This window comes from Struthio camelus, chromosome 5 (genome assembly GCF_040807025.1).
Source record: "Struthio camelus isolate bStrCam1 chromosome 5, bStrCam1.hap1, whole genome shotgun sequence".
Classification (NCBI taxonomy): Eukaryota; Metazoa; Chordata; class Aves; order Struthioniformes; family Struthionidae; genus Struthio; species Struthio camelus.
The window spans coordinates 55,294,104-55,314,154 of NC_090946.1; the positions used below are offsets into that span (position 1 = coordinate 55,294,104).

The following is a 20,051-nucleotide window of genomic DNA, read 5'->3' on the forward strand; positions in this document are numbered from 1 at the left end:
TTTTTAAAGGAGGAAGAGGAGGAACAGGAAAACAAAATGTCAGAAGAAGCAGAAAGACAGCATCAGGAGCAGCAGAACAAGCCACAGGCTGAAGCTCCTGTCCGGATAGACCAGCCTGAAGCAACAACATGTAGTTCATTTGTGAATTTAAACTTTGAAACTGAAGGAGACTGCCAGTCTGTTGTGGAAAATAAACAAGATGTAGTTCCTGTCCCTACCTAAGCATAAAGCTCTGTATAATACTGGAAATAGGAAGTGTCAGGTGTCACAATCTGGCTGTAAGAAGCAGGAAAGACAGATTTGTACTTTTTCAGTGAAAATACGATTTTCAGCATTCTTATTGATCAGGAGAGAGCTAGGTGATGTCTTTTTGGTCCATCTGCCTAATAAAGGCTGAGGTATTCTGCCAAATTGGCACTTCTGTTGAAATCAGAATTGCACTACTAAGAGATTTGGTCTAAATTGAATCTGCTAGCCAATTTCTGTGTAAAGCAAGTAGAACTCTATCTCTGACACTTGTGGATTGCAGACGCAGTGCTGTTTTCTACTTTTAAATACCTGTTTTTGATTTGCACATTGTTTGGAACTTGGCTCTCTGTGAATAGATTAATAGGAATCCTTTTCCTGTAACTCACAAATCATCATAATAGCTTCCAGAATGCCCTATTTATTGTCACTACTGTATGCATGTATTTTTTTTTCCTTGTTGTTGTTTGTCACAAGCTTTTAAGGTTAACTAAGTTTGAGAGCCCACCGAAAGCCTTTACTTTTTTTATTTTAAAGGAGGCTATAAACACCCTTAAGAACTTAGTAACTAACTAGATCGAGCACTCCCAGACGTTAACAGTGCTCAGCTGTTCCATTCAGTGCTGTAGCAAACTACAGAACTAGCATCAGTGTTTTAAGATGTTCTTGCTCTATTTGTAAGACTTTAATAAAGACCTACCTGTTTAAATATTTCCTCACAAGCTCTGAATGGTTCTGGAAAGTAAACTGAAATCTGCTAAATTATACCGAGTTCACTAGACGTTGTGTATGATACCACTCTGCAACTCTAAAAATGTGGGGTTTTTACTTAAATTACCTGAGTCAGTATACTTGATTAACCTCAACAGACTATTTGTTTAATGTTTGGTTACAAGTAAGGCTTTTGCTATTGTGAATGTTTTTTCCCTAGAGCACAGAATATATTTTAATAACTGTAAGTCACAAAACCAAACTTAAGACTCTTCCTTTGTTTTTTTTTTTTAATGGAAGTTTTTGCCTTAGTATCTTTCCAATATTAATTTTTCTTTTTTGGGGAAGCAGAATGCAGCTATTTCCAGATCTTTTAAGGAGCCCCAACTACTGATTAAATGGATTTTACTGCAGTAACTGTTGTCTGACTTGCAGCCTGTAAAAGAGAAATGGTTTAGTTTAAGGTGATCAAATTTCAGTGTTGAAGGCAGGGAGATAACTTGGCCCTAATCACTTTTGTTTGCAGAATGCTTGTAGATAAATAAGCAGAAAAACCATACTAATTACCATGTGAATCATTACTTCTATCCTTGAAACTTCTTTAAAAAAAAAAAAAGAATTCAAGCTTCAGTGAACTCTCATATTGGGTATCATTTATAAATCCATGGCCTCGGTCTCACCACCAGCTAACCCCAGAGCCTGTTATAATGACACAGGCCAGGACAACTGGATATTGGACTCTAATTAGCTTCATTACAGCCAACCTTCTGCGTGAACTAGCCCTCTGTGCAGTACATCATCTCTCTCCCCACTCTTCTGCCCTTAACACTCTAGCACTGCAGAGGATCTTCTGAGGAAGACTCAGGCAGCTGTTCCATTCAGTCTGTTTTGCTGTTCTGTTCTTTGCCTCTTTTTGAATTGTGATATAGAGGGTGCTGACAGCTGTGTAAAAATCCTTTCTTAGCCCTGAATATCTACAAGGAAAAGCTTGGTTCAACACCTGGGGAGTACACAGCAAAACATCGTTTTGGGAGTTCTTATACTGTGTGAAATGTAAAAAGCCTCTAGTAGTTCAAGGGTAAAACCTCTACCGCTGAAGGATGCGTTTTTGCTTTTCTGCCAAAAAATTGTCAGTTGCGATTCCCCCCCCGCCCCCCCCAGCTGTTGCATTAAGGAATGCTCTCACTGCCTTGGGCTTTAACTTCTTTGTATAAATGCTCTATTACTCACTGTGCCTTAACTTAACTCTTCCTTTTGTTTTTGCAAACTGTATGAAAGTAGTTACTTTAAATTTTTCTGTAAATGCATTTAACTGGTTATTTTATATTGAATATAATTTTTGAACTGGAAACTGGCTATGGCTTTTCCTTTAAACCGGTGTGGTTGTTGAAAGTTTATGCCTGCACACAGGAGTACATGCCTGTTCACTGTTTCACTTTGAGTCACACAGCCAGGCACTGAAGTTCAATGTATTATACTTCCCCTATAATTTCACATAGTACTTATGAAGTTACCTGACTTGTTCAGCACTACCTTAAATGAGGTAGGCACTAATAAATAGTGCATGATGGTTAACTATTTCTCACCTGCATCTGTTGTAATTTTATCTGAAGGTTGAAACAGTTATAGATTTCTGAAGAGTAAAAAAAGTGTTTTATTGCTTTAACTACTGCTGTAGCTCAGCTGTATATTTAAGTTAAACTACATAAAGTACTTACACAGGAGGTTAAGTTCAGTTGGTGAAAGCCTTTATGCAAGTGGTGAGATTAATTCTAACCAGACCTAGAGCGATGCTGTTTTATTTCCATCAATGAACCTCTTAACTATTGAGCTGATAGAAAGGATAAGTAAGAAAGATAATTATTCAGTTACAGGCATTTACAGCTGGACGTATACAGAAGGAAAATGCTTAAAACTATTTACCTCTTATTAAGCATTCAGTTCTAAAGGCAAAAGCCTTCAACAGAGCCATCATTACCAGAAGCTACACAAAATTAAGTGGGAGGCTTGGTATTGGCCAAGTAGCTACAGGCCAGTGCCGAGTATACTTGAGAAATGTATTCTCACTCTCAGGACAAATTCACATTCTAGAACAGGGTATCCAAATGAGGAACATTTCTTGGTACTTAAATGACTCCAAAAATATTTATTTAAAAAAAAAAAATACTACACACAGAACAGATCATTGTTACCTCTTAAACAAGACTTGCTATTTTGAGTTCAGAAGTCCCTGTATGTACCACATTTTACACTATGTGCTGGAGGGAGAGTGAAGGAGGGAGGAAGTAAAATGGAAAAAGCATTGATTCAGGTAGCATGTTTCTGGCTTCCAACAGTTAGTTAATGCATTAGTTAAAGATGTCTCTATGGTTACAGCCTACTCATATTCAGAGTCACGTATCATCGACATCAGCAGTGTTGTCATTATCACTTGCCACAAGGACCTCTCTGTTCTCGTATGTCCAGAACCCATTCAGATCAATTAGAATGCTGGTAACAGTGTCTCCTTGACTGCTATTGATTAAGTCTTGAAGGGAGATTTTGTAAGGATCCTTAGGCTTTACCATATCAAAGATTTCATCCTATAAAAGAAAAGCCAAAATTGAAGAAGAAGAAAAAAAAAAAAAAACACTACAAACCTACATATTAATGAATAGTGGCTATTTTATACCATACACTGAATGATCTTTGGGTAAACAGTGCCATCCACAGCAATTTACAAAAAGCTGGTAAGTCCCTAATCTTTTTAGATACAAAGAATAATAATTTGCTAGAGATCGACAGGAGCAGTGTGCTCTGCTACTGCATATCTCGAATAAGAATTTACTTTTCTGAGGAGGTTTTGTTGGGCTCCGAATAGCAGCGTGAAGCTCAGTTATTTATATGAATTAAATTTTATAGAAGTCCTTGTACGTTTTTAGTACTAGAATTACTGAACTTAACTAGGCAGTAAGGAAATTTTATTGATACTCTTCAGTCAGCAGCCACCCCCACCCAAATCATCCAGAGTTACAGAATAGACACACCAAATATATTTAAGAAGTGTAAGGCACTGCAGTATAGACACTTTGCCTATTAATAAGGAAACTATCAATCAGAACAGTTGTGTACTAAAATTTTCTTCCAGAGCAACTCCTGAAAAGAGAGCCATTTTCAAATTTACGAAAAGGACAAGTCAGACCACTCCTACTATTCTGCAAATACATATGCCCCAACTTAGAAACTAAAATATTACATAAGAAAATTATGAAATGTTTGTTCAAATATTTCATGTAGTACTCTCTTCAGGAAAACTAACCTTGACATCCTGAAAAGAAACCGGTTCTTGTCCGTGGATTTTCATTTGTTCCTGAATAGCCTAGGAACAAAAGAAAAGTTAGAAACAGGCAGTGCAGTACTATCCGGACACGTTATATGAAATTTTTTTGAAATGCTTCTGCATCTAAAGCTGTATTGCTCTGCGGATGAGCAATGGTAGAGCTTGCAACTAATTTTCTCTTCCACAAGTAAGGCAGGAGCGAGTTAAGGCACAATCAATGATGTGCTCTGCAGTTCTTAGTCAATATGATGAGAACGAAACTTTCATTATGACCATTAATATTAAGCATTTGGCAAATGGGATTTGCAGACACACGGATATGAAGGTTCACTGAACGTTCAAAGCTTAAGATACATGCTCAGACCAGAAGGTTTACTCTTCCTAGGAAACATGAAGTACAGACTAGGGAACAACAGAAGGTAAAAGATCAATCAACAGACAGAGCAATGTGCCTATTTCCACATGAAGCTACTTCAAAAACGGAACCTGCATTCTGACTGATCAAGTAACATGAGGAAGACAACGTATACCGTTGAGCATTTGTCTACGGAAGGGTTCCTGGTTTGTGCCATAAGTGGTCATTTCTGGATTGAAAGTAAAAATATTCCTTATTATTAGCCCTTTCAATGGGATACTATTTAAACAGCTGCATCACCAAGCCTCTGCCTGAAGAAAACAACTATGAACAAAAATGTTTGTTTCACTATTACAGGCTGTACTGCCTTGTCAGGACAGCTGTATCAGCACAGTCGCTGTAGGTGCGGATCCACCCACACTTACGCTAGCATAAAAGCGGTTATTCAGGGAGTCAAAAGGCGTTTTTTCCAATTTCAAGAAAAGGCTTACACAGCACATTCCATTTCCAAAAGTTTGAGGAGGACCACATTGTGGTGTCTGACCAACTGTCTGCTGTAGTCAAGGAGTCCTTTCAACACCTAAGGCATAGAATATTACTGGAAACAGACACACAAAGTGGCCATGAAGTGACAGCTTATGCACAATTACCTTGTTAGGCTGACTTTCATATTAAGATTCTCAAGTACTACGACAACACTAAAATTTATACTTTTGTGAAGTATAAAGCTGTAAATTAAAATCCGTTATTAAAGTCAGAGTTATTGACAGTTGATACGGCCCCAAGTCTCTGTGCGTCCTACTGTGCAAGTAAAGTGGAGGAAGTGGTAAGAATGCTGGACTGTAGAAGCAAGGAGAGAAGACGAGTAATTGCTTAATTTCGCTAGGATCCTTACTATTGTCAAGTCCTGGCCCAACAGTTTCCCATGAAGATACGCAGTAACTGAAATACTGAAGTCAATCACCTGTTTCATACTCTATGTACACCACAGCTACACTACCACTAAATTAACTTCATTATGAAGTTCAAAGGCCAACGCAAAATCCTGCCTGCACCTGGAACAGAATAACGACATGCAAACAGCACACTCTAGGGGCCAACTGACTAGAAGCAACTTTGTAAGAAAGGAGCTGGAGGACTTGGTGGACAAGAAGGTGGACAAGAAGTTGAACAAGAGTCTGCAGGGTGCCCCTGTACTGATGAAGGCAGATGCATACTGGGCTGCATTGGCACAACATGATTGTAGCTAGCAGGTTCAGGGAAGTGATTATTCCCCTCTACTCAACGTTTGGATGCAGTTCTCCAGAGGCACCCTCACATGTTTTGGCTCCCCAGTATATAACAGACAGCGACAAAGGAGAGTAAGTCCAGCAGAGACCTATCAGGATAGTTAGAGGCTGAAGCACAGAGCACCTATGAGGAGAGGCTTGAGAAGGGGGTATATTGAGTGGGGAGAAAGGTAGGGGATGGGACATAGTTACTACCTTCAACTACCTAGCAGGTGGTTGAAGAGATGACACAACCAGACTCTTCTTGGAGGCACGCACTGAAAGGACAAGAGGAAAGGGACACAAACTGCTGTGGTGGGGGAGGAAGGGAGGAAGAACTTCTCAGGAAGGGTGGGCAAACACTGGAACAAATTGCCAAAAGAAACTTCAGATTCTCCTTCTTCTGAGGTACAGAAATTTCACTACGACACTGCCCTGAGCAACCCAACCTAATCATGAAGCTGGCCCTGCTTTGAGTAGATGGTAGAAGCAGGGAACCTCAAAAGGTCCCTTTCAACCTAAGTTATTCTATTATTCCAAGCTGCTAAAAGAAAAAAAAAAAAGGGGGAGGGGGGAGAGGAAGGCAGGGTTATAGATATCCCTTTCCATTTTAAGGAAGGTCTTCCAGATTAAAAAGTTCCATTTTCACAAAATAAGGGTGCAGTCACTATTACCCAAAAGCTTTGCTGGAGACTTATTACAATACAGAAATAAAGAGGATACAACATCATGCCATTGAGCAGACTTGAATGCTTTACTTAGAGTCAAATGAAATAAATATTTGTTCTTCATGCTTACAGCGTGGGGCTAAGTACAATGACATAGTTTATTCTTAAACATAGAGTATAAAGACCCACATACAGAAAACTGAAGTGCTTGTCCCTGCGTCTAAATAAATACCACTGAAGAAGGATCTTGAACATGAAAAATGCATTACTTGAACACAGCCTAAACCATCCCCCAACAAAAATACTTTTTTTTTTTTTAAAAAAAAAATCATATTATATTCCTCTATCCAGCCTCCCCCTACCCAACACATTTGAGGTATCCATTCAATATAAATAAATAGATAAGAGAGAGAAGGCAACTATGGAAGCAATGGATAAAAGTATAGAGTAAGAAAAATCCAAGAAGCTTTTCTGCAATCGACACACTGAATATAAGATGCCACAGTTGTACGAGCCATCACTGCACTTCAGTATTTTCATTTCTTATATTGAATTTTAGCATCACAGCGGAAACTAAAAGCCTGGGGAATAACCAATTAGAACCATCGCAAGAGATTTTAGTAGGTAATTGTCAGGCAATTTCAGGACAATTTCAATTAAAAAAAAAAAATCAATAAAAAAATCAATAGAAAATATTTTTCCTAAATGAAATCAAACCAGTTAATTTCCACTGCAAATAAAATATTGAAAATACCTTTTGAATTCTTTCCAAGTTTTGGAGTACAGGTTTTTTAATATTTTAAATCTTCTAAGAAGTAGTCACTAGCCTCCCAGTGGGTACCAGTAATTTAAAGCCATTCCCGCAGATCTGTATGCAGAAGCACACAGGCTATAACACCATAAACACAGAAAATGGCCTACCTGTATAAAGAGACTTACCCTAAAGAAATAATTAAGGGAAAAGACATTCAGGTATCCTTTGTTCTCTATATCAAGCAGTTTGAAAATATATTGCAGAGCTGCAGGCTCCTTTCTGTTTTCTAATGCAAGCACAAAGTCCAGGTAGGTCTTATAGTCCTAAAAGTAGATACAATCATGTTTATTACAGTCTTCTTTCTAAATTGATTTTGCAAGCAGGAACATTGTAATTGGCAGCTATTTCATTGTAGGGGAGCAGTTCGTTTTCTGAAAAAGACAACATGAAACAGAAAATGGCTGCTGCCACTGATGTGAACAGAAAAGTTACTTCCTATTGACTGCTGAGGATAGCAAATCCACTGCCATTTTAGATGCAAATTAGGTTTCCAAGTAGAAATCCAAATTCAACAGGCTATATATATTTTTAAACAATGCTTGTTTATTATATCCTTAGCCTGCTTAGCATACCCAACTAGTGAAGGAAAGCTATATAACAGTTTTCATTACAACAAATTATAAATGCGCAGTATAAGTAAGGTCACTGTTATCTGAGAGTGAACTGTATGACCAATTAAAGTACATAATTCTTAGCTAAGAGTTGCTAATTTGGCAAAACATATTGCAACCTGTGACAATTAACAGAAATGCTACGGTCCTATATATGCAACAACCTTATCTACCTTAAACACCAGATCTTTGTGCTGCCATTCAGAGGGACCTCAACAAGCTGGAGAAATGGGCAGACAGGAACCTCAAAGTCCTACAAAGGGAAGAGCAAAGTCCTACACCTGGGGAGGAATAACCCCATGCACAGGATGGGGACCAACGAGCTGAAGAGCAACTTTGCAGAAAAGGACCTGGGGGTCCTGGTGGACAGCAAACTGAATGTGAGCCAGCAACGTGCCCTTGCAGCAACGGCGGCCAAGAGCGTCCTGGCTAGAGCAAGTGTCACCCAGCAGGTTGAGGGAGGTGATCCTTCACCTCTACTCAGCCTTGGTAAGGCCACATCTGGAGTGCTGGGTCCAGTTATGGGCTCCCCGGCACAAGAGAGACATGGACATACTGCAGCGAGTCCAGCAAAGGATGATTAAGGGACTGGAGCAGCTGTCATACAAGGAGAGGATGAAAGAGTTGGGATTGTTTAAATCACCAACATCTTTGTCTCAAGAAAAGAAGGCTCAGGGAAGATGTCATCATTGTGCATAAATACCTGAAAGGGGGATAGTACAGAAGAGAGCCAGATTCTTCTTGGTGCTACCCCGTGAGAGGACAAGAGACAATGGGCACAAGTTGAAATAAAGAAAATTCCATTTATACATAAGAAAACTTTTTTTTAATTTTTGTATTTTTTTTTTTTTTTTTTTTTACACTGTGAGGGCATTCAAACACTGAAACGGATCGTCCAGAGAGGTGGAAATATTCAAAACTCAGCTGGACAAGGCCATTTGAGGAACCTGTTCTTGTTGACCCCGTTTAAGCATGGGGGCTGGCTTAGATGATCTCCAGAGGTCCCCTCCAACCACAATGATTCTGTAATTCTATGAAACACTGCTAAGATAAGTAATACAGAAGAACTGCGCAGTGAATTTGTCATTTACCACTTTTAGAGGCAAGTCCTGTGAATGCAGATACTAAAAGTAGTGATAGACTAAGGAAAGCTTTCAAAATAAACAGTGTGAGTTTTGATTTTAGCTCTTAATTTCAGGTTAGATTTCCCATTGTTTACAGCCACCAATAGCCTACAATAAAATTACCATTGTCTTCATGATGAAATATACAGGTTAGCTAACTGTTGGGTTACTCTTAAGATGCTCCACTTCTCTTTGGCTCTCTAACGAAAGAATTAAATGTCATTAGAAAGCATTGCTATATCTACACATTTTATCAACACACACTTTGCATTACTGAATGTACAAACGGAAGAGAAACTTTATCCTACATTATATGGATTTTACAGCACCTCTGCTTTTCAAAAAAAAAGCACCTCCTGTCTTTCAGCCACACCACGATCATCCTGACATCAGAAAATTAGTTTTCTAATCTGCTATGCTGTTATTTACTCACACAATGAGAAACAAAAATTACTTTACATCCAGCTACTATTTATTTTAAAGATACCGATTATGAGACATTTTGCATACCGATAAGCAGATGCTTTTAAATTGGGCATAGAGTAAATATACGCGATTACCATTTCTCCATCGTAAGTTAAGCACTCCTGGAAGACACGATCCAAGAATATGTTGGTCAGAGTCCCTGTTCCATAGCGGGACAGCTCTTCTTTGCTGAGCATGCCGTTGTGATCTTTATCAAGGTTTAAGTACTGGCCTAAGGAGGGGATAAAGAGGCCAAAACATAACATCCTTACATCAGCAAAGAACTGTTCAACCGGAGGAAAATGTTTAGCGCATATTTAACCTTTAACTGAACCAGCTTTGTGATTTAAATTATTAAGTGGGAATATTCTATATCGATAAGAATATTCACAGAGCACCATAAATGAGCACAGAACACAGGGGAGGGGAGTTCCTGTAATGAGGTGCTAATAGCTCTGCTTAAAGGTGATGGCTCAAAAGTAAAGGCTGACTACACACAGGAAGGAATGGATGACTTAAGTGTTGGCTTTAAAGGAAAAGCTAACATCTTAAACAGATATTTGCTGTAAAAAAAGAGCCAGAGGTGAGGCAAAAGCATGAATACAGCAGTCAAAACACAAGGTACAGAGGAATGCAAGGAACACAATGTGACAGTAGACAGAGGAAAAGAGAACAAAAACCGTAAAAGAAAGTCAGGAAGATGGGCTGATGGTATGTCTGGAAGAGTTGAAAAGACAAGATATCAGCAGGATTTGAAGAGGCAATAACAGAGGAAAAATAACGCTAAGAACGTGGCTAAGTCATACAAGGTAGAGAAAATAAATGGTCACATATAAAGGAACCTACCATAAACTCTTAACGCAGAAGGAGCAGAAAACCAGTTTGTTTCTTGACTTTCTTTAGAAAGTTCTTCATCCCTTAACTAAGTGAAACATAAAAGTTATAATTCAGGAAGAGTAAACTAAAATACAACAGTATATGCTACAAGAGCTTACCTCCAACAAGTCATCTAGGAAGCTGCAAGCTAAAATATCCTGTATCTTTATCTTGCCTGCAGGAAGAAAAAGAAAGTATATTATAGCAGTCACCCAGTGCTGCTGGGTGACATATCCATCTAGCTCTGCTCACTAAGGTGGCTCTACTTAAGCAAGAGGTACTCTGAGCAGAAATACTTTTCTATTAAGCAACTTGTAAAGTCAAGGATAAGGTTGTCATTTAAAAGATAAAATAAATATACCTTTTAAATGACTCAACAACAAAACAAGCCCGATATTGGTAGAAGAGGAGTTTTCTGGCATTTAAAGTTCCAAGGTAACTAGATAGAAAACAAATGAGTGTTCAACATCAACTCGAAACGTAAAATAAATTCAGAGAAAATACATGCTCTTATCGGACTCTTATCGGACTAGTATCATCTCTTAGGTGATGTGATACTGTACACCTTCAGAAACTACAGACTTGTCAAAGCTAAGGGGCAGAATGAACTTCTGTTGGTTGCAAATATTTGCTGTGCAAATGGTCATGAAAAATAATGACAGTATAATTTCACATATACACTCTCTACATGTTTGTAACTACTTCTGCCAGAGTCTACTGCCCACAGAGCTCCGACAGCTTCAGCTAGCACAGCTAGATCTTGAAAGGGCATGTAGTTTGTGACTAACTTAATTCAAGGGCATGGGAGAAAGCACACCGTTGCCCAAGTGAGCTATAACTGTAATAACAGGATTAGCTGTCATAACTGAAAACCTTTTCTCATGAGCATATGTAGCGTACAGAAATCTCATCACAGGAGAAGCACATCTTAATAAGCCTTCTTGAGCATTTGCGCAGCTCTGCTGATGTTCTGCCAAGCAGTTCCGAGCTAGTAGTTGTTACACCCAGTTTTCTCTACATTATGATGAGATATCACCTTATTTGTTAATTTCAGTGAAATAACTCTAGAGTACCAGTACCACAATGGAGGGACATTTCACTAAAACTCATTAGCTATGCAAGTAGATGATCAGACCCACGTAGGGGCTCATGGTCTTCTGTAGAGATTAAGCTTCAAATAGGTGCAAACAGCCTCAGTGCAATCATTTTAGAAGTGACAATATTTCCACATATTTAAAATTTTGAAAACATGGACCTACCAGTTCTGAGAGGATCTAGAAAGAAGAAGAATTTTCTAACTGCTGTGCAGACATAGAAGGAGTAAAAAGACTTTTCTAAACCATCCAGCTGTGGCAAAGTAGGGATGAGTTCCAAAATATAGTTTTCTAAATCCTATAGAATTAAGAAAGAAAAGAACATATGCACAGAAACTTTAAACACAACTACTTGTTTAAACTGCATTTGTTCTTTATACTCCACTCTTGACTTTCAAGTACTTTTCAGTACTTCAGCACTTTTCAATAATACTTTTCAAGTATTATTTGTTAAAAATTCAGTCCCGCAACAATGCGGGAAAGAGGAAGAGGGCAGGCAGGAGAGCAGAATGCCAAAAAACCCAATGCATAACTCATAATTAGGTTATCCTATTGCTGAATATTCTTTAATAGACCTTTTAGATGGAGTCGTCCTATTTACTTGTTAATATTAAACTTCTATTAGAATAAGAAAATAGCTTATTCCTTTAGGCTTGCTCTGGCCATGCTTTTCCTGATTTTTACTCTATTCTACTAAATCTATTAAAATGTTAATCATGTGAAGCCTTGATATCTTTTTCAATCTCCTTTTCAGAGAACTACCCATGTGTTGCTACAGCTAGCAGCAGCCTCACCAGAAAATCTCTAACATAAACAGATTGCCGTTTATCCAAACAAATTTGCTCTCCCCAAATCTAGATTATGATTTGGCCTTTGCAGTGTAAAACTGGAATAAAACCAGAACCCTTCTTATACTTCATCACCTGAGTAAAGACAGATGTTAAATTCATCAAGGATTACTTACTGATTCTCTGAGGTAGCCCTGTCCTGCCACATCATATAAACTGAGACCTATTCTCGTCTGATGAAGCCATACTGTAAATAAATAAATAAAAAAAGAGAGAGAGAGAAAATAGAATCACAGTGTAAAAAAACCTAGGGTATACCTCCGCCCCCTCCCTCACATTTTTAGACGCCTCAACAAAATTTAAAGTTATTATAAAGGACACATGGCACTCTCAGATATTAAGTGCCTGCTTGTATTTCTTGATTTTCTAAGACTTAAACAGAGTCAAGATAGGTACCAAATCTGCTTAAAAACCACAGTTCACCCTCTAAGTTTGTAAGAGCCACATACGTAGTGTACTGCAGGCAGAACTGTCTTATAATAACTAGTCATGAGAAATACTTGAGCAAGTGCCACATCCTGCCTGGTGCATTGAATCAAATGGGTTTGTTCTCTCTCTCTCTCTCTCTGAACTAGACAGATGCGTATCAGCGAGTTTTCACTGCATTTGAGACAGCTCTATGATGTGATATTCAGGTTGCTTGTCACAGGTTGCTACAGCCCCTTCTACAACATGAGGCACTGCAGCTACACTCAAGAGCCCTGAGTCACAATAGTAGAATTGGAGCAGTACAAGCATCTGCTTTTGTACTGAGAATGTGCAGTAATCAGACAATACACAGGACAATGCGCTTTAGAGCGGCAGCAACTGCAAGAAATAGGCCAGGGGAACCTTCATGGTTCCAACTCTGAAGGTATCATCTTCCATCACTCTGCTCGTGTTAGAGCACAGTAAGAGAGACAGAGTACAGATTAGGCATAGAAAAGCAATATTTACACCCCACGTTAAATTTAACTTGCACTTCAGTGAAGAAGCAATTTAAAACTCCTCCTGCAAAACCCAGGAGCTGAACTTCATACCAACATTCTTCCCTTCTGGGTAAGTATTGGTCAAGGCAGGTTAAGCACTACTCAAGAACAACAGAGTAAACGTTGCAGGGCAAGGCTGTTTCTTCGTCGGCTTGAGTTTAAAGAAAAGTGCATCAGACACTCTGAAGTGAGCCAAGGCACTTTTACTAGGCTTTACTTGTGTGGGCAAAGCTATCAGACTCAACCACCTTTCCTCCTGAAGGGGAAATGTCATTGGAAGCAGACACAGTGGTGCTTTGGGGAACACTTCACCATTAACTTTGCCGCTCTCTTGGCCCCTCTCAAAAGGGCTAGGTATATTGTGAAGGCAGACAGAGGAGGCTGTAATCCAGAGACTGCAAGAAATCTATCAGCTGGAGGCAAGAGGAAGAAAGACAGAAAACTATGCACTTGGGACAAGTATGTGACTGCATGCAGCTATCCATAAAATTATAATGAACATATAAAAGAAAAAATTGCTAAATTGCTTAAAAATACCATAAGGCATCTGAGGCACAACAGTTTAAGATGATTTAAGCTCAGGCTGGTTTAGCCCTTTCCCTGCAGCAGCATCACTCTCTCTGGAGGCTGACCCCTCAGCTATGTGAGCTCCATCAGCTTAAGGCAAAACGTGGGGCTACACTGCCCAGACGTAGATCAGGTTAAGCAGCTGTGGAATGACTCCCTCCATCACCTGCCGCTTTCCTGTCCTTTCAGCACCACACTGAGGGATATTTAGCAATAAATAAAGATGGAATTAGTAATTCCACTCTAAACTACTAACTCAAAGTTCCTACAGAAATTTAAGCCTCTTTTTTCCTTTAACAGTTGCTGGTCTGGTCTTTAGTGCTCACAGAAAAAAATGCATCTGTACAACAGACAATAGAAGTGATCTTGGCTACTGCACAGACATGCTACTGGGCGAATTTTACTTGGCAATGCTGAAAGCTAGGGGAATAAAAGGATCCTCATTCAACTGGCTCAAATGGGACTTGCCAACAAATACTGTGATGGGACCTTGTGTTGCCTGGCCAAAGTCTGAAAATGAAATCATATCAAGACGGGACATTCTAAAAGCCAAAAGTCTTCTGCATTAAGTTTGTTTTATTTTTTAGCAGAAAATTAATAAGAATAGAAGAAAAGGTATTGCCTTGGATACACAAGACTAAATTTCATTTGTTTCACCCAAAAGTTTTAAGACCTCTGAAATAATCTTTGTTTTGTCCTTCCGGGTAGGTCTTTTTGAAATGCATGTGATTTTCAAAGATTTCTTCTTCACAGGAAGCCTCCTTCCATGCTGCAGCTTTTGAACCTGCTGTTTTTTTGCAAGTAGGTCTACTACTCCTTCCAGGAATTGCATACTTTGCACTTTCTACTCACCAGGTCTCCTACCCAGTACCTCTCTCATCTCTTGTTCCCTTCATCCCTGCTCCACGAGATTTTCCAAGTCAAACAAGCTCAGCTGCTCTAGGCAAGAGTGCCACCCTCCCCTTCTGAAGGCTCTACCTGACCTGAGAACACAGTAGCTACAATAAGGCAATAAGGCAGCCAGCCTTCCTTTCTGCTGCTCAGCCTTATCTTTTTAAATATGTTCTAATACAGATAAACAAGCCATTCTATTTTTCAGCACCAGTCATTAATTTATAAGGAAAAATAGCTGAACACATGACAAGGCTATAGCGACAAACACACGATCAAGTATTTAACTCAAGAATATACTTATGTATTTGACAAGTAAAGTTATAAAATATAGATAATAACATTCTGTAAAGTGGGGGAAAAAAAAGAGAACAGCAAGTAATTACAACGCTTAAAATAGCCTTGAAAATAAAACAACTCTAACACGGAGGAAGCATCAACTAACCTTTTCGCATGACATAGTTGAAAAACTGCATGATAGATACCCTCCCATAAGGATCGTTATGCAGTAATTTAGCAAAGATCTTAGCTGTGAAGAACTGCCTGTAAAACAGAAAAAAAAAAAAAAAAAGAAAACACAACACAATTCTTCTACACTGATAAATGCATAAACAGAACCAACAGTACAAATCTGCTTCCGCCCAAAACTCAATCACAAAGCTATGTGCACAAGCAGCTTCTAACAGGACAGTAAGGAAGGACTATTCATTGTATGATGTACACATCCACATCCAGAAATTTATCCATCTGAAGATGCCAGGGAAAGCTGGTTTACTGACCACTCTGGCACCATGAAAATGCTAATGCTCATTAGGATTTCTTCTTCAAAAGGCTGCAGTACCCCCTTTTACAGGCATCTCTATCAGAGGTTCCTACAAGGATGTGCGACAATACACCTTTGCAAGGATGCAGAGCAACAAGTTCATCAACAACTTTATGAACGTTATTTCCCTCACCATTGAGCTCCTTCTATCTACTTTAGTAATCAAAAGCTATGGCACCACTTAGATTTAGCCACAATAAGCACAGACAAGAGAGGGAAGCCTTACTTGCACTTGGGACCAGCTTTTTCACCAACTTTCAAGAAGTTCTCATAGTTGATCATTGCTTCTTCTCCAATCATTGGTGACGTCTGATGTTTGTCCAGGAGAAACCAGAGATTCTTAAAAGGCATTTATATCTGGTTAAGAAGGTATCTCTCTCTAGATGTCAATGTGCTTAAGACAGTGTATACAAGAACACATTTTTACTGTAGGGTTATCTCAGGTAAGCAGAACACAACGTCAGTTCAGCCAGAAAAGCAAGCAATCAGTATTTCCACTACTCCGAACTGGTTTTATACACACCTGTATGTGTTACTAGGATTTCTAGGGCCACATCCTCTTGTCTTAGCACTACAGTAAACACAACCATCCTTGGAGTTTCTCTTAATGGTATGTAAAAAGGACCTATTTCTTCTTCTGGGTCACTAGGGAAATTGTTGGAATACACTGGAAGACTAGAAGCCATTGATTTAGATCTCATGTACACCATAACATCCAAGTCTTACACTTTGGTTACCAGCTTAAGACTACGCAGCACTTAGGCTTTGGCCAGTACTTCACAACAAGCCAACTCGCCCAGGTACAAAGCACCTTACAAACTGCACCAGAAGATTCTGCGGACGGACAGAAGAGGATAAAACTCTGTAGACAGAGGAATTCTGTCAAAAGCCATTCAAAACATACAGAAAATATTTCCTTACCTGAAGCTCTTCATTATCCAACAGTTCTCTACTTTTTCTTTGCAGAAAGACTGCTCTAGATTCTTCTCTTAATTTCTGAAGCAAGACTTCATCTTCAGCTGGCAGCTAGAAACATTGTGGCATTTGAGTTTTCTGTACAGAAGTAGTATTCAAAAACTAGAGAGCTAGCAAGTATTCTTAATTAGACCTGACTCAAATCTTCTGATGCTGTTCCACTCCACAGAAAATATTGAAATATCTACCAGAATGCTGTGTGGTATCTGCTTCTTCTGGATAGAGAAATATCACTTGCATGCTGTCTCAGATTATTTTAATATTGAAAGAGATATTTAAAGCAGGACATCTTTGACATGAGAAACTGAAAAAGACCTACCGCACACCTGATAACCCACCTAGTAAGCTCTTTTCCACAGCTGCCCGACAGGAGGGCTCCCACATAGAAGACTTTAGTACTGTGCTATTAGTCAGAAGAGAGAGGAGTGCCTTCTATTTCATGGTAGCCCTGAATCTCAAAGATGAGACCACCTACTAGACAAGATCGTCTACCAGACGAGAACAATGAGAGTTGGCAAGCAGGATGGATGGGAGGATGCCTACTATGAAAGTTCTGCTGATGTTTACACGAGAAGCTGCACAGCACTACCAGAATTTGAATGGTTGCATGCATATTCAGCAACTGAAACAAAGGCATTTGAGAATTTCACGTTCCTAAGGAATATCCTTACACAGAGGTTACACAGTAGTTGAGCAGTTGTGTTGACAAATGGTAACAATACCAAAATGTCAGACTTGTGCTCTTGTTCCATTTCTGCTGGATGATGCAAGCAGCAGCTCTGTCTTTAGTCTGCCAGATCAACAACATACTCTCTTCATGAATACCACTGTGCCTAAGCAGGAATAGGAGGATGTGTATTTTATAACACTGGTATATCAAAAATTAGGTAAAACAAGAAGCAAATTTCTCTGAACGAGGACTTTATCATTTTATTCAACAGCCAAGCCTACTTCCTGTTAATAGTAGCATTAGCAAGCTATTTCATGGCCTTTTATAGGATGCTTAGCAATTAATTATTTTAAATTGCTGAAATCCACAACTGCAGACTGTGGTTTAGCAACCCACACTGTAGGCTTAATAACCCACATTTTTCCAGATCTGGATCTACTTAAGATACTGGGGCTGAAAGACCCCTTTGAATATGCATAATTTCCCTTTATAACGCAGAGTAGTCTCTGGTTTAAGTATTAACCGGATACCTCACTTACCCTGTAGTAAAACCGTGGTATGTTCGTATATGATGTATTGCCACTTTTTCTTCCTCCTTTCCATTCCATGTAGTATTTTGTGAACAATTCCATTTCTTCATCCTTCAGCTCTTGCTCACTCTTTTTGGCTGATTAATACAAAAGAGAATTTTCATACTGTACTCCAAATATACAGCATTTCAATGTAACTAAGAGCTTGAAAAAAGGAATTGACCTTGAGTTTTCTACAACCATGCTGTTTAATAACACAGTTATTATGAGGAACTCAGATGAAAGTAAATGAAGCACATGCCTATCACATAAATTAAACATGTACACTGAACATGTTATACATCTGTTCTACTCAAATATCGGCAAAGTACATTTTCTAGTAACTGCACATACCTGATACGATATGGTTATGTGGTAAGGACACAAAGGTGGTTATGACTGACAAAGCAGCAACAGTCTTGCTTTTCAAAGGTGCTTTTTTTTTTTTTAATCATTTTTAAGACTGCTTACTACAAGCAGTAACAGCATATCACCTTTCAGTCTTGCAGGCATATGACCATGCTCTTAATCTTAGGAGAGTTCTTCGTGCATTCATTTAAGAATCAAGAGTTACCAGCCAAAGACATAACAGGTATGTACTAGAGATAAACCAGCCTTCGCAAGACCCATTTCTACACGGCTACACAAGCTCTGCCGTGCTCCTCAGCCTGGAGCCTTGTTAACGCTAACCTCTAGAACAGAGGCTCATATTTGTTTCTCTACAAAGTGAGTCAAAGCTGCTTTGTCTTCTCATCAACGCGACATTCGACGCTCGCTGAACTAAAACGACCGGCCAAGGCTTAAGGCTTGCATCAGCGAAGGACTCGCCCGCGCCTGTCCCGCCGTGCGGGGCGGCGGCGCGCAGCTCCCAGGGCACCCCCGCGGGGGGCGCCGAGCGGGGCTCGCCGACAAGCCCCTCGCCTTTAAGCACGCTCCCAGGCGACGCCAAAGCCCCCCGCGCGGCTGGTCGACAGCGCATCGCGGGCTTGCCGCCAGGGGGACGGAGCCCGCGGGCGGCGGACGCCGGCGGGAGCGCCCCCTCCTCTCCCCGCCCCGCCGCCGCCCCCCAGCGGCCGCTGGCGGCTCCAACGCCCCGCGGCGGCCGTTAAGGCGCGGCGAGGAGCGACGGGCAGGGAGGGGCGGAGCTCCGCGCCGTGAAGGAGAGACTGGGCCGGGGCCCGTGCCTGCCGCGGCGCCAGGCGCTGCCCCCGCCCGGGCCGGCCCGGCTCCCTGCTGCCCGGGCCCGCGACACTCACGGGCGCTGCGGGCGGCCAGGCGACCCCTCAGGCTCCGCTTCCAGTCCATGTCCGCCGCGGCCGCCGGCCCCGCACATCCGGGCTACTCGCGCCGGGGCCACGTGACCGGCACGACCCCGCAAGAGGGCAAGACCTGTGACCCAGCCTGCCAGTCCTCGGCGCATGCGCATTGCATGACTGTGCCCGCGTAACCCCCACCCCCTCCCGAAGCATTGTGCCCATAACTGATATGGCAGTACAACCCGCTACCGGGTAGCGTGCTGTGCCCTTCTCTGATTGGGTATGTGGGATCACGTGTGGCCCAACACGCCCCACCCATTAATCTCTGATTGGCTCAAAGTCCAACGCACCCGTGCTCGGGAAGCAGTTCCGGTCTGGGTGGCGGTTAGTGCCCTGTCAGTCGCATGGCTGCCGCCACCTTAAGCCCCACCCTGCTGGGATGTTGTAGTGCCGAGGTACCCATGGCTGCCGCGCACTGTTCGAGGTGGGTCCGTCCGCGGAGAGGTGACGGCGCAGCCCAGTCGGGGACAGCGCTTTTTGCCTTGATGCGGGGCCCGGGGTGGGGGGGAGGGAAGAGGAAGCAGGAGGAGCTGCGTCTCCCAGCATGCAACGCGCGGCCCGGCGGCGGGCGCGCTGCACGCCGGGAGCTTTAGTTCCTAGGGGAAGGGGAGCCTGCCCGCGCCCGTGCCCTCGCCCTCGCCCTGTGCTGGCGCGGGCCCCCCGGTGGGTGCCGGCGCCGAGCGGGGGCCTCCGTGTTCGCTGTGCCCGGGGCCTGGCTCGAGCGGGGGCGGCGTCGGGCGCTGCCGCCGTGGCCGCGCACCGTCCTGAGCCTTCCCGAGGCAGCGTCCGCCTGGGGCGTGCGCTTGCGGCTACCGCAGGCGGTGCTGCCCTCCCGCCGTGGCAGCGATGTTACCCACAGTGTGTAACGGGGGG

The 20,051-nt window shown here is 41.4% G+C and overlaps 3 protein-coding genes across 8 annotated transcripts in view; 2 read left to right on the forward strand and 1 right to left on the reverse strand.

The window, feature by feature from the left end:
- SRP54 (signal recognition particle 54) overlaps positions 1 to 1,594 on the forward strand; it is a 36,030-nt gene extending 34,436 nt beyond the window's left edge. Inside the window, exon 17 of the mRNA XM_068946446.1 lies at positions 10 to 1,594. Coding sequence (XP_068802547.1) covers positions 10 to 222 — 213 coding nt within the window. The 3' untranslated portion in view covers positions 223 to 1,594. The remainder of the gene's footprint in view (positions 1 to 9) is intronic.
- PPP2R3C (protein phosphatase 2 regulatory subunit B''gamma) lies at positions 1,547 to 19,738 on the reverse strand. Of its 4 annotated transcripts, none has more exons than XM_068946447.1 (13): positions 19,119 to 19,314; positions 17,833 to 17,960; positions 16,570 to 16,674; positions 15,875 to 15,987; positions 15,271 to 15,368; positions 12,516 to 12,586; positions 11,717 to 11,849; positions 10,577 to 10,632; positions 10,428 to 10,503; positions 9,677 to 9,813; positions 7,507 to 7,644; positions 4,256 to 4,315; positions 1,547 to 3,539 (listed from the first exon to the last, which is right to left on the reverse strand). In XM_068946447.1, the coding sequence occupies exons 1-13, from the start codon at positions 19,165 to 19,167 to the stop codon at positions 3,351 to 3,353; spliced, it is 1,353 nt and encodes a 450-aa protein (XP_068802548.1). In that variant the 5' UTR covers positions 19,168 to 19,314; the 3' UTR covers positions 1,547 to 3,350. The 4 variants fall into 4 exon arrangements, with proteins under 4 accessions (XP_068802548.1, XP_068802550.1, XP_068802549.1 ...); XM_068946449.1 differs by lacking the exon at positions 19,119 to 19,314 and adding an exon at positions 19,469 to 19,738 and having other exon boundaries at positions 3,081 to 3,539; XM_068946448.1 differs by having other exon boundaries at positions 3,081 to 3,539; positions 15,875 to 15,957; positions 19,119 to 19,283.
- PRORP (protein only RNase P catalytic subunit) overlaps positions 19,466 to 20,051 on the forward strand; it is a 61,688-nt gene continuing 61,102 nt past the window's right edge. For 2 of the 3 annotated variants that reach the window (XM_068946438.1, XM_068946439.1), the window contains exon 1: positions 19,466 to 19,602. The gene's annotated coding sequence lies outside the window, so the exon portion shown is untranslated. Of the gene's footprint in view, positions 19,603 to 19,729; positions 19,842 to 20,051 lie in introns of those variants that run through there. The other variant, XM_068946441.1, reaches the window with a different exon arrangement.